The sequence below is a fragment of the Heptranchias perlo genome, chromosome 16 (genome assembly GCF_035084215.1).
Source record: "Heptranchias perlo isolate sHepPer1 chromosome 16, sHepPer1.hap1, whole genome shotgun sequence".
Taxonomy (NCBI): Eukaryota; Metazoa; Chordata; class Chondrichthyes; order Hexanchiformes; family Hexanchidae; genus Heptranchias; species Heptranchias perlo.
In genome coordinates, this window is record NC_090340.1 from 63,529,648 (window position 1) to 63,543,110 (window position 13,463).

Genomic DNA, 13,463 nt, shown 5'->3' on the forward strand with positions numbered 1-13,463 from the left:
CAGCTGCAGTCAAGGCCAGTGCCAAGGTATTCCACCCTCTTGGCTGGAGGAGGAAGCCTGGAGGCAAACAGCCTACAAAGAAGGCAGGCTTTGTATAATATAAGCAGCCCTGATGGCAAAATAGAACCTATACCCTAACATCTAGCTGAAAAATATATACACACGCATATACGTATCTATCTATATTTTATATATCTATATATACACACATATAACGTATCTATAATATATATAATCACACACATGTATCTGGAGAAAAGAAAATCTAAGCAGGGAGAGAAATGGGAATTGAGATGAGGCGAGAGAGCCTGGAGTGTGGTTACCTGAGGGCTATTTTGTTGTGTTTTATTCTTGCTGTGCGCTGCTCACTAATTTGTTACTATGGCTACAGACAATGTTGGCCTTTCTTTGGGTTCCTTAAGGTGCAGTTACTTTATTAAAGGTGGGTTTTTTTTGTTGTGTGATTCAGACTGCAGTAAAAGCAGGAGCATACAGATGACCTGGGATTTATTTAAAAGTAAACAAAAGCAATCTAGGTATATATTCTTTGATCCCCTTCATCCCCCGGTTGTTGAGTCCTGTTAAAGGGCTGATTACCTCATGATGTCCAGTTGTTGCACCCAAAAAACATCTTTCCTGCTGCTGACAGACTTGCTGTGTATTTCTAGCATTTTCTGGTTTGGATTGTTTTAAATGTCACTCCTCACTTCCCCTCCTAATGCTCAAACACTTCTTTAATTTGGTTGACGTTGGCATTTATTGCCTATTACAAGTTTTGGTTTGTTTTTTTGCCTGGGATATTCTCGGGTACGGTGGTGCTGGCCCCTCTTGTAAGAAGATGCCCCCTGCTACCCAGTATCCACACGATAACATAACCACCAGGAATATAACAGTGCGTCCCTCTTGACGTGATATGGGTCTTGTGTCTTTCACGTGTGCACTCGCATGTGCTTCAATCTTTTCGAAGACACTTGGTACGATGAGGCCAGCTACAACCCGTTGAGATGCTTCATTTCACAGAAAGCGAGTGGACACAGAGAATAGCAATTATGGCTCAGACTCCCTGCATTCAATAATTTTTCTTTGCATAACAATACAAAAGAATGAAGTTGCTCTACTCCCCCACATTAGTGGGTCCCCTTACTTCACTTCAGCAAAATAACTTCGAACTACTATCGTGTATCTTGACCTTCTGAGTCTGGTGAAAGCTTGCTCTTACGGCTTTCTCTTCAAAAATAAAACTGACTGTGTGTGTGCCTATTTTTTTTAATCTCCCTTTGTTCACAATCAGTAAGGAATCTTACAACACCAGGTTATAGTGGCAACGCCTGCTAAGCATCTGGTCCAGGGAACCCCTGCAGCACAATGGGTGTGAGGTGTTTATCGATTAAATGGACAGGCTAACAAATTGCTGTTTTCAGTATTTGAGGAAATGACTTCTATGACTTGCTCATTAGCATTTTAACCACCTTTTGTATCTGTGCTTTTTAAACTTCCGTGAATGCACTTTGCTTTAAAACAAACCCTTAAAACAAAAACATTTGAAAATCCCAAATCGTTGTCCTGAGAAGGAGGTGACTGAAATCCTTGCGGTGCATTTCTATAGCATCTTTCATGACCTCAGGATGTCCCAAAGCACTTCACAGCCAGTGAAGTACTTTTGAAGTGTAGTCACTGTTGTAATGTAGGAAACACTGCAGCCAATTTGCGCACAGCAAGGTCCCACAAACCGCAATGAGATAAATGACCAGATAATCTGTTTTAGTGATGCTGATTGAGGATTAAATATTGGCCCAGGACACCGGAGAGAACTCCCCTGCTCTTCTTCGATTTGTGCCATGGGATCTTTTATGTCCACCAGAGAGGGCAGATTGGGCCTCGGTGTAACCTCTCATCCAAAAGACGGCAACTCCTCCGACAACACTGCCTCAGTACTGCACTGCAGTTTCATCCCGAATTATGTGCTCAAGTCTCTGGAGGGGGGTCTCAACCAATGTCCTTCTGACTCAAAGGTGAGAGTGCTACCCCTGAAACAAGACTGACACCTTCCTAGTGTTTTAAGACCGAGAGTCTTGCCCACTTCTGAGAGGATTAAGAGTCACTCACATCGTGTGGGACTGGAGTCGGGTGACGGCTAATCCAGGCAGGGGGTCCAGGTTAACTTCCCTCAAGAGCGTTTGCAGACCAGTTGGGTTTTCAATATTCAGCTGCTTTCCTGGTCCTTTTTCAGGTGCCAATCCACAAATAGCCACATGGGAATACGATGTTGTGGCGATAACGGAGACCCTGCTGAAAAAAGGGCAGGATTGGGTACTAAATATTCCTGGATACAAGGTGTTCAGGGAAGATAGGGAAGGAAAGAAAGGAGGTGGGGGGGTGGCAATATTGATTAAGGAGAATATTGCAGTACTGGAGAGAGAGGATGTCCTGGAGGGGTCAAGGACAGAATCTATTTGGTTAGAGTTAAACAATAGAGGTGCCATTACACTACTGGGTGTATTGTATAGGCCACCAACTAGTGGGAAGGAGATAGAGGAGAAAATTTGCAGGGAAGTTACAGAGAGGTGCAAAAGCCATAGAGTAATGATAATGGGGGACTTCAACTATCCTAATATAGACTGGGATAACAATAATATAAGGGGCAAAGAGGGGAAGGAATTTTTGAAATGTGTCCAGGATAACTTTCTTAACCAGTACGTTTCGGCCCAACGGGGAAGGAGGCATTGCTGGACTTGGTTCTAGGGAATGAGGTGGGCCAAGTGGAGCAAGTGTCAGTGGGGGAGCATTTAGGGAGCAGCGATCATAGTATCATAAGGTTTAGAATAGCATTGGAAGAGGACACAGACCACTCTAAAGTAAAAATACTCAATTGGAGGATGGCCAATTTCAATGGGACGAGAACAGATCTGTCCCGGGTAAATTGGAATCAAAGATCGGCAGGCAAAACTGTAATTGAACAGTGGGCGACCTTTAAGGAGGAGATGGGTTGGGTACAGTCTAGGGACATTCCCACGAGGCAGAAAGGTAGGGCAACTAAAGCCAGAGCTCCCTGGATGACAAAAGAGATAGTGAGTAAGATGAAGCAGAAAGAAGGGGCGTATGACAGATGTCAGGTTGATAACACAAGTGAGAACCAGGCAGAATATAGAAAGTTCAGGGGGAAATGAAAAAGGAAATAAGAGGGGCAAAGAGAGAGTTTGAGAATAGACTGGCAGCCAACATAAAAGGGAATCCAAAAGTCTTCTACAGGCATGTAAACAGTAAACGGGTAGTAAGAGGAGGGGTGGGGCTGATTAGGGACCATAAAGGAGATCTACTCATGGAGGCAGAGGGCATGGCCGAGGTACTAAATGAGTACTTTGCATCTGTCTTTACCAAGGAAGAAGATGCTGCCAGAGCCACAGTAAAGGAAGATATAGTTGAGATACTGGATGGGCTAAAAATTGATAAAGAGGTACTTGCAAGGCTAATTGTACTTAAGGTAGATAAGTCACCCGGTCTGGATGGGATGCATCCTTGGTTGCTGAGAGAAATAAGGGTGGAAATTGCGGGGGTACTGGTCATAATCTTCCAAACATCCTTAGATACAGGGGTGGTGCCAGAGGACTGGAGAATTGCAAATGTTACACCGTTGTTCAAAACAGGGTGTAAGGATAAAACCAGCAACTACAGGCCAGTCAGTTTAACCTCAGTGGGTGGGGAAACTTTTAGAATCGATAATCCGGGATAGAATTAACAGTCACTTGGATGAGTGTGGATTGATTAGCGAAAGCCAGCACGGATTTGTTAAAGGCAAATCGTGTTTAACTAACCTGATAGAGTTTTTTGATGAGGTAACAGAGAGGCTGATGAGGGCAATTCAGTTGATGTGGTGTAAATGGACTTTCAAAAGGCATTTGATAAAGTGCCGCACGGTAGGCTTATCATCAAGATTGCGGCCCATGGAATAAAGGGGGCAGTAGCAACATGGATACAGAATTGGCTAAGGGACAGGAAACAGAGAGTAGTGGTGAACGGTTGTTTTTCGGACTGGAGGGAGGTGTACAGTGGTGTTCCCCAGGGGTTGGTGCTGGGACCACTGCTTTTCTTGATATATATTAATGACTTGGACTTGGGAGTACAGGTCACAATTTCAAAATTTGCAGATGACACAAAACTTGGAAGTGTAGTAAACAGTGAGGAGGATAGTGATAGACTTCAAGAGGATATAGACAGGCTGGTGGAATGGGCGGACATGTGGCAGATGAAATTTAACGCAGAAAAATGCGAAGTGATACATTTCAGTAAGAAGAACGAGGAGAGGCAATATAAACTAGAGGGCACAATTCTAAAAGGGGTACAGGAACAGAGAGATCCGGGGGTATACGTATACAAATCGTTGAAGGAGGCAGGGCAGGTTGAGAAAGTGGTTAAAAAAGCATACGGGATCCTGGGCTTTATAAATAGAGGAATAGAGTACAAAAGTATGGAAGTCATGATGAACTTTTATAAAACACTGGTTCGGCCACAACTGGAGTATTGTGTCCAGTTCTGGGCACCGCACTTTAGGAAAGATGTGAAGGCCTTAGAGAGGGTGCAGAAATTTACTGGAATGATTCCAGGGATGAGGGACTTCAGTTGCATGGATAGACTGGAGAAGCTGGGGTTGTTCTCCTTGGAACATAGTCGGTTGCGAGGAGATTTGATAGAGGTATTCAAAATCATGAAGGGTCTAGACAGAGTAGATAGAGAGAAACTGTTCCCATTGGCGGAAGGGTCAAGAACCAGAGGACATAGATTTAAGGTGATTGGCAAAAGAACCAAAGGTGACATGAGGAAAAACTTTTTTACAGAGCGAGTGGTTAGGATCTGGAATGCACTGCCCGAGGGGGTGGTGGAAGCAGATTCAATCATGGCCTTCAAAAGGGAACTGGATAAGTACTTGAAAAGAAAAAATTTGCAGGGCTACAGGGATAGGGCGGGGGAGTGGGACTAGCTGGATTGCTCTTGCATAGAGCCAGCGTGGACTCGATGGGCCGAATGACCTCCTGTGCTGTAACTTTTCTATGATTGTAAATTACCAGATTTATAGAATTCAGTTTCACAACTTGCCATGGTGAGATTTGAACTCAGCTGCGGCTATTGATTAATCCTGCTGGAGAGGGACAAGCTTGGAGCAGATATCTCTGTACCAGGCATTGAAGTTCCAGGCGCAGAGTGTTTGCTTATAGATTTTGTTAGAGGGAATGGCACTCTCAGACAACACACACGACGGAGCAAAGGCTGCTGGCGACCTCGGGTTACGGTTGCTGAGCTCAGTCGCAGGGTGATTAACTCCTGACTTCCATGACAATGGTCTCGCTTTTATTCTCAGCGGAAAGGCCATTTCATCACCTTCACCATGACCTTCACTCTTGGTTTACACAAACTCACAGCAGCTCACCATTCCAGAGGGCGGGTCTCATAACAAAAGCTGCCCTTGTATGTATAGAAATGGTAAACATATCATCACAACTGATAGCTGTATCTATTCAAAGGTTAGAACTACACTAGGCTGTCTTATGTGACGACATTCGGTACAGCCTTGCAATGGGGCCGTGGTGATTTGAGCCATCTTGTGACATTCTACAGATACTGAATTCTTCGAAGATGTAACAGAAAGGGTAGGCAAGGGTAATGCAGTAGATGTAATATATTTGGATTTTCAAAAGGCCTTCGTTAAGGTACCGCATTGTAGCGGCATGGCTGAGGTCAGAGCATGTGCAGTCAGGGAGAATGGATAGCAAGTTGGCTACAAAACAGAAAACAGAGAATAGGGGTTAACGACTAGCAAAAGGTGGGAAGTGGTGTTCCACAGGGATCGGTGTTGGGACCACTGTTGTCCACAATTTACAGAAACGATTTGGATTCGGAAATCGGAAGTACAATTTCAAAATTTGCAGACGACATCCAATTGAGTGTATAGTTATTACAAAGGAAGAATGGACAAAATGCAAGAGGACGTTAATAAACTTGCAGAATGGGCGTGTAATTGGCAAATGAATTTCAATATAGATAAGTGTGAGGTGGTACATTTTGGTAGGAAGAATAAGGAGGCCACACACTGCTTGGATAATAAAAGTCTAAATGGGGTAGAGGAGCAGAGGGATCTGGAGGTACAGATACACAAATCACTAAAAGTAGCGACACAGGTTAATAAGGCCATAAAAAAGGCAAATCAAGCACTGGGATTCATTTCTAGAGGGACAGAATTGAAAAACAGAGAAGCTATGTTAAACTTGTACAGAACCTTGGTTAGACCACACTTAGAGTATTGTGCACAGTTCTGGTCTCCATATTATAGAAAGGATATAGAGGCACTGGAGGGGGTGCAAAAAAGATTCACAAGGATGATATCACAACTGAGAGGATATCTTTATCAGGAAAGGCTGAACAGGTTGGGGCTCTTATCTGTGGAAAAGAGAAGGCTGAGGGGTGACCTGATAGAGGTCTTTAAGATTATGAAAGGGTTTGATAGGGTAGACGTAGAAAAGATGTTGTCTATGTCTACTCTTGTGGGGAGTCCAAAACCAAATGTCATAAATATAAGAGAGTCACTAATAAATCCAATAGGGAATTCAGGAGAAACTTCTTTACCCAGAGAGTGGTGAGAATGTGGAACTCACTCCCACAAGGAGTAGTTGAGGCGAATAGTGTAGATGCATTTAAGGGGAAGCTATATAAATACATGAGGGAGAAAGGAATAGAAGGATATGGTGATAGGGTGAGATGAAGTAGGAAGGGAGGAGGCTCGTGTGGAGCATAAACACCGGCACAGACCAGTTGGGCCGAATGGCCTGTTTCTGTGCTGTAGTTTCGATGTAACTCGATATTTCAACAGATTCTGAAAAGAAACTGTCTTTTAATCACAAAACTAAGGCCTGAACATAAATTGGATTCTATAATAGAATCTTTCCTAGTCACGTTCCTAACAGGGGAGTTGGGGTGGGGGGGGGGGAAATCAAGCAGGATTCTTGCTATCCAGTATTCCCTGCCGGAATATGATGATGGGTGTGTACAGGATTGGGCTCGGCTGTGATGCCTTCATGATCGATCAGCGCACTGACACTCTAGGCTGACACATCCTTAGTGGTTACTTGGGCCGCACACCAGAGGCTTTCTGGCACCCTTGCAATCGTAGCCCAGTCTTCAGGAAAGGTTGGGGGCGGGCGGGGTTTGGGGGTGATCAAGGATAAATAGAATTTTCTGTGCAGCGATAATTTTTTGCAGTTGATTCCCACTGTGACCTACGTTTCTCCTCCTTACAGGGTCCCACATCGAGTGCTCAGGCAGGATCCGGGCTGGCCTCGTCTCGCCAGTACACACGGCAGAGGGTAACTCGGGTAAACCTCAGGGACTTCATCTTCTACATGGAACAGGAACAGGACACCAGGCACTCGCTAGTACTGTACCGGGCGCTGCTGAAATAGAGGGCGGGGATGGAGGGCCCTGCTCCTCTGACCCACATCCGTAGGCGATCAGCATTAAGTGACTGTCGCCTTGTGCCTTTTCCTAAAATGAATCATTTCGTATCCAAATTTGTTTACTGTTGCCTCAGACCTCATCTTCCGATAACCTTTAGATACCTCCAGCTGATTGTCTAGGTCCAGTATTTAAATTCTCTGCAACTCCCCACCCCATTTTTGTCGATTTCCGGTAGAGATTAAAAAAGAACAACTGTGAATGCTGGTAAATCCAAAATGAAAGCATCAAATACTGGAACGCATCTGAAGCACGAGGCAGGATAACATTTCTGAGTTGGTATTGGAGAAGGGAACGGGTCTCTGACCAAAACGTTAACGGCCCTTTTCCTCTCCCAGTTGCTCACCGACCTGTCGTATGTTTGTAGCAGTTCCAGATTTTAATTTTGTCTCTTTTTCCCTGCCCCTCTGTGTTTATTTCTGGTGGGGAAAGGGAGGCTGGAATTACACAGCTGTCTGTCGTCGTCTTGGATCTTGTTTCGATACTTTGGTTTTTTTTTCATAAGGTATTATTATGTTGTAACCTACTCCAGGAGTTACAGCTGCAAAGCTGCTCTTGTATTCGGAAGCCTTTAGCAGTATTGAGAACTATGCGTTGAAGGGAAATATATTTTTTTCTGCAGTTTATAACTTTATTTAAAGTTTCTTTATAAAACTAAAAAAAAAGATGGTTGCACGGCAGGGACCCGGAGAGATTGCCTGAGATATTTTAGCTGTGAGGAGGTGTTGCCCAGCGATGATCTCCTTCATGGCTAGATTAAACTGGGCATTCCCGGTGTCACTGGTGCGTGTTCCATTTATCCAACCAGTGTGGGGGATCATTTCATTTAAACTAATTTTAAAAAGTTTTTCTCTAAATTTTAACGGGGGGGGATTGTTACAAATGTGGGGATGCTCTGGTGATCCACTGCTCCGTTATCATGCAAGTCGCCCCTCTCTCTCTCTCTCTCTCTCTCCTCAAACGCGTCACTGTCGTGTGGAAACTTAACTCACAATGCAGTGAAGCAGCCACCCCCAATGGCACAGCTGGTTAAAGCAGTGAATACCTGAGCCATACACAACCAGAAGGTCCCAGGTTCCAGACCCAAGACCCAGTCTGCCCTGAGTTAACTAATTCTCTGCCGGATTGCCATTCAAGTTACCGCAGCAAAACCTCAGTGTCCCTGCGCTAGGGTGGGGCTGCCAACGGTTACCCAGCGACTCCTGGATAGAGTGCGTGTACGGGCATGGCACGAGTTCGGAATCCGGTTTGGCTGTGATGCTTCCCATGGATGAGGTGCCAGAGGGCACTCTGAACCTTTGGGAAACATTCCCTCCTCCCCACCCCCCTCCCCAGCAAGAAGTCTGTGGGACAGATCTGCCTGCTCATCAAAGCGCAGTGATTAAAGGAAAATTGAGGGGGAGGGGGGCAGAGGGGGTCCCTCTGTCTGGCCTCAGAACTGGGGAAAGTCTGCCCCAAAGTCTTCGAGAAGAAAATTGGCAAAAAAAAAGGAGGGTGAATTATTCCCTCTCCCCTCATACCAGTCTCTCCCTTCCCCCACCTTAGTTCCTCAACCCCCCATTTTAGTTCTTCATCTCCCCCCCCCCAACCGTATTAGCTTGCCATTTCCCTCTCCCCCAGTGATAGTTCTTCTTCCCCCCCCCCAATATGAGTTCATAATTGCCCATCCCCGTACTAATTAACCATTCCCCCTGCCCACAATATTAATTGACCTTTCTCTCCCCAATATTAATTAATTTCCTCCTCCCAGTATTAATTCACCTTTCCTTCCCCAGTATTGTTTCATCATTTCCATCCAGTATTAATTCACCACTCCCCCTTTCTCCAGTATTAATTCACCACTCCCCCTTTCTCCAGTATTAATTCACCACTCCCACTTTCTCCAGTATTAATTCACCACTCCCCCTTTCTCCAGTATTAATTCACCACTCCCCCTTTCTCCAGTATTAATTCACCACTCCCACTTTCTCCAGTATTAATTCACCACTCCCCCTTTCTCCAGTATTAATTCACCACTCCCCCTTTCTCCAGTATTAATTCACCACTCCCCCTTTCCTCAGTATTAATTCATCACTCCCCCTTTCTCCAGTATTAATTCACCACTCCCCCTTTGCCCAGTATTAATTCACCACTCCCCCTTTCTCCAGTATTAATTCACCACTCCCCCTTTGCCCAGTATTAATTCACCATTCCCCCTTTCTCCAGTATTAATTCACCACTCCCCCTTTCTCCAGTATTAATTCACCACTCCCCCTTTCTCCAGTATTAATTCACCACTCCCACTTTCTCCAGTATTAATTCACCACTCCCCCTTTCTCCAGTATTAATTCACCACTCCCCCTTTCTCCAGTATTAATTCACCACTCCCCCTTTCCTCAGTATTAATTCATCACTCCCCCTTTCTCCAGTATTAATTCACCACTCCCCCTTTGCCCAGTATTAATTCACCACTCCCCCTTTCTCCAGTATTAATTCACCACTCCCCCTTTGCCCAGTATTAATTCACCATTCCCCCTTTCTCCAGTATTAATTCACCACTCCCCCTTTCTCCAGTATTAATTCACCACTCCCCCTTTGCCCAGTATTAATTCACCACTCCCCCTTTCTCCAGTATTAATTCACCACTCCCCCTTTCCTCAGTATTAATTCACCACTCCCCCTTTCTCCAGTATTAATTCACCACTCCCCTTTTCCTCAGTATTAATTCACCACTCCCCCTTTCTCCAGTATTAATTCACCACTCCCCTTTTCCTCAGTATTAATTCACCACTCCCCCTTTCTCCAGTATTAATTCACCACTCCCCCTTTCCTCAGTATTAATTCACCACTCTCCCTTTCCTCAGTATTAATTCACCACTCTCCCTTTCCTCAGTATTAATTCACCACTCTCCCTTTCCTCAGTATTAATTCACCACTCCCCCTTTCCTCAGTATTAATTCACCACTCCCCTTTCTCCAGTATTAATTCACCACTCCCCCTTTCCTCAGTATTAATTCACCACTCCCCCTTTCCTCAGTATTAATTCACCACTCCCCGTTTCCTCAGTATTAATTCACCACTCCCCCTTTCCTCAGTATTAATTCACCACTCCCCCTTTCCTCAGTATTAATTCACCACTCTCCCTTTCCTCAGTATTAATTCACCACTCTCCCTTTCCTCAGTATTAATTCACCACTCCCCCTTTCCTCAGTATTAATTCACCACTCCCCCTTTCCTCAGTATTAATTCACCACTCCCCTTTCTCCAGTATTAATTCACCACTCCCCCTTTCCTCAGTATTAATTCACCACTCCCCCTTTCCTCAGTATTAATTCACCACTCCCCCTTTCCTCAGTATTAATTCACCACTCCCCCTTTCCTCAGTATTAATTCACCACTCCCCCTTTCCTCAGTATTAATTCACCACTCCCCCTTTCCTCAGTATTAATTCACCACTCCCCCTTTCCTCAGTATTAATTCACCACTCCCCCTTTCCTCAGTATTAATTCACCACCCCCCCTTTCCTCAGTATTAATTCACCACTCCCCCTTTCCTCAGTATTAATTCACCACTCCCCCTCTCTCCAGTGTCACTCCTTTCACAGCTGATGCATGGAGTGAGTGTGAATATTCAAGCCAATGCTTTCGCATAGAGAGAAAAATGTTGAACTTTTTGCCAAATATTGTCGACACAAACCCTGTACTTCAACTGCAAACAGCATGTAATCATGACACTGCTCCGTGGAGCCGCACTGTTTTGTGAATACACTACACTTAGACCAGCAGTCAGAGAGAGAGGGGACTAGTTTTCCAATCCATGATGTTACCCTGTGTTTCGCTCCCCTGAATTTTGCTTCGAGCCCACGGTAACCTCAGTCAGGCTGGTTGGATTTATCTCAAACCCGGTCCCCGTTCGCCCCTGGTTATATAAGTACAGTCTGGCACTCTGAGGCAATACGGTTTTAACATAGTGAAGTATCGAGGGGGGGGGGGAGGGAAGGGAGAGAAGGGGAAGGAAGAGAAAAAGCACAAGTAAAGCAATTTGTCAGTCAGTTTAAGAATAGTTTTAATAATTTTTTACGGTTCTTAAAGAACGAGCAGGTATATTTGCACTTCATCTGCAGTCTAGCCAAAATATTATTTAAGGTGTTACTCGAATGAGCAAGCACAACAATCATGTAGGAAACAGAAGAGCTGGTTTTAGAAAGACAATAATTTGTACATAGTGTTTACAAAGACTTTTGTGTTTATTAGAATTTGGTTATTTTTGGTATCGGACCCTGTATATATACGATTACACTCTGCAGTCCGTGTGCAAAGACATACTCTCAAACTTTGTACTTATTTTGTAAAGAAATAAAACAGCTGTTTATTAAACATTGCATGTGGGCTCATTTTTCTCTTATGCACATTGAAAGAACGTTCTAAAAAACAAGTCCAACCCCCCCTCTCCCCAGCTCCAGTGATTTGGAAAGTTATCAGTGTTTAAATGAGCGACATGTCTATCTAGCCTGAGTTGAATTCTAACAGTAAAGGGAGCTACAATTAGTCTCAGCACCCTCTGGGTTACGGAGCAGAAAATCAGCATGGGGGGAGTTCCCACGAGAACAATCCCCGCTGGAATTCTGCATAAATTGGTGTCAGGTGAACGGGATCCAGTTCAAGTGTGAAGTTTCCAGCACCTGTTGAGCCCCTACTTTAAGGAACACGAGATTCCAGGACTAAGGGGCAACTGCAGCGGAATGGGACTAATTGGAAGGCTCTTTCAAAGAGCCGGCACATGCACGACGGGCCGAATGGCCGCCTCCTGTGCTGTACCATTCTATGATTTCCTTCCATACCTCCTCTACAGACAAAGAAAACAAGCTGTTTACTATTTATATGGCTATAGAAGACTTCTGGATTTCCTTTTATGTTAGTTGCCAGAATATTCTCATACTCTCTCTTTGCCCCTCTTATTTCCTTTTTCACTCCCCCTCTGAACTTTTTATATTCAGCCTGGTTTTCAAAACAATGAAAGGCGTGGGATACAGTTGGAGTAAAGAAGTTTAATATAGCTTTCACCCTCAATCAACCTTCCCAACACACATCAATCCAATTGACTTTGAACCAACTCCCTTCTCTGCCCACAGTTATTCCTGTTGGTAAAGTCATTTTATTTCTAACCTCTAGAATCATAGAATGATGCAACGCAGAAGGAGGCCATTCAGCCCATCGTGCCTGTGCCGACCCTTTGAAAGAGCTATCCAATTAGTCCCACTCCCCTGCCCTTTCCCCATAGCCCTGCAAATTTTTCCCCTTCAAGTATTTACCGTTGCTTGTGTATTTTGAGCTTGTGTCTTCCAGTTCTCTGTTTATTGTCCAAGTTAAAAAAAACTTCTTTACTTCAACTGTATCCCACGCCTTTCATTGTTTTGAAAACCAGGCTGAATATAAAAAGTTCAGAGGGGGAATGAAAAAGGAAATAAGAGGGGCAAAGAGAGAGTATGAGAATAGACTGGCAACTAACATAAAAGGAAATCCAGAAGTCTTCTACAGCCATGTAAATAGTAAACAGATAGTAAAAGGAGGGGTGGGGCCGATTAGGGACCATAAAGGAGATCTACTCATGGAGGCAGAGGGTATGGCCGAGGTACTAAATGAGTACTTTCAATCTGTCTTTACCAAGGAAGAAGTTGCTGCCAGAGTCTCAGTAAAGGAAGATATTGTTGAAATACTGGATGGGCTAAAAATTGATAAAGAAGAGGTACTAGAAAGGCTAGCTGTACTTAAAGTAGATAAGTCACCCGGTCCGGATGGGATGCATCCTAGGTTGCTGAGGGAAGTAAGGGTGGAAATTGCGGAGGTACTGGCCATAATCTTCCAAACATCCGTAGATACGGGGGTGGTGCCAGAGGACTGGAATTGGAATCAAAGATTGGCAGGCAAAACTGTAATTGAACAGTGGGCGGCCTTTAAAGAGGAGATAGTTCGGGTACAGTCTAG

At 44.5% G+C, this 13,463-nt stretch overlaps 1 protein-coding gene across 1 annotated transcript in view; it reads left to right on the top strand.

Annotated features, from left to right (window-relative positions):
* Window positions 1–11,855, top strand: part of LOC137333834 (transcription initiation factor TFIID subunit 4-like) — a 249,460-nt gene extending 237,605 nt beyond the window's left edge. Inside the window, exon 16 of the mRNA XM_067998200.1 lies at window positions 7,287–11,855. Within this exon, the coding sequence (XP_067854301.1) occupies window positions 7,287–7,448 (162 nt within the window). The 3' untranslated portion in view covers window positions 7,449–11,855. The remainder of the gene's footprint in view (window positions 1–7,286) is intronic.
* The last annotated feature ends 1,608 nt before the right edge of the window (window positions 11,856–13,463 follow it).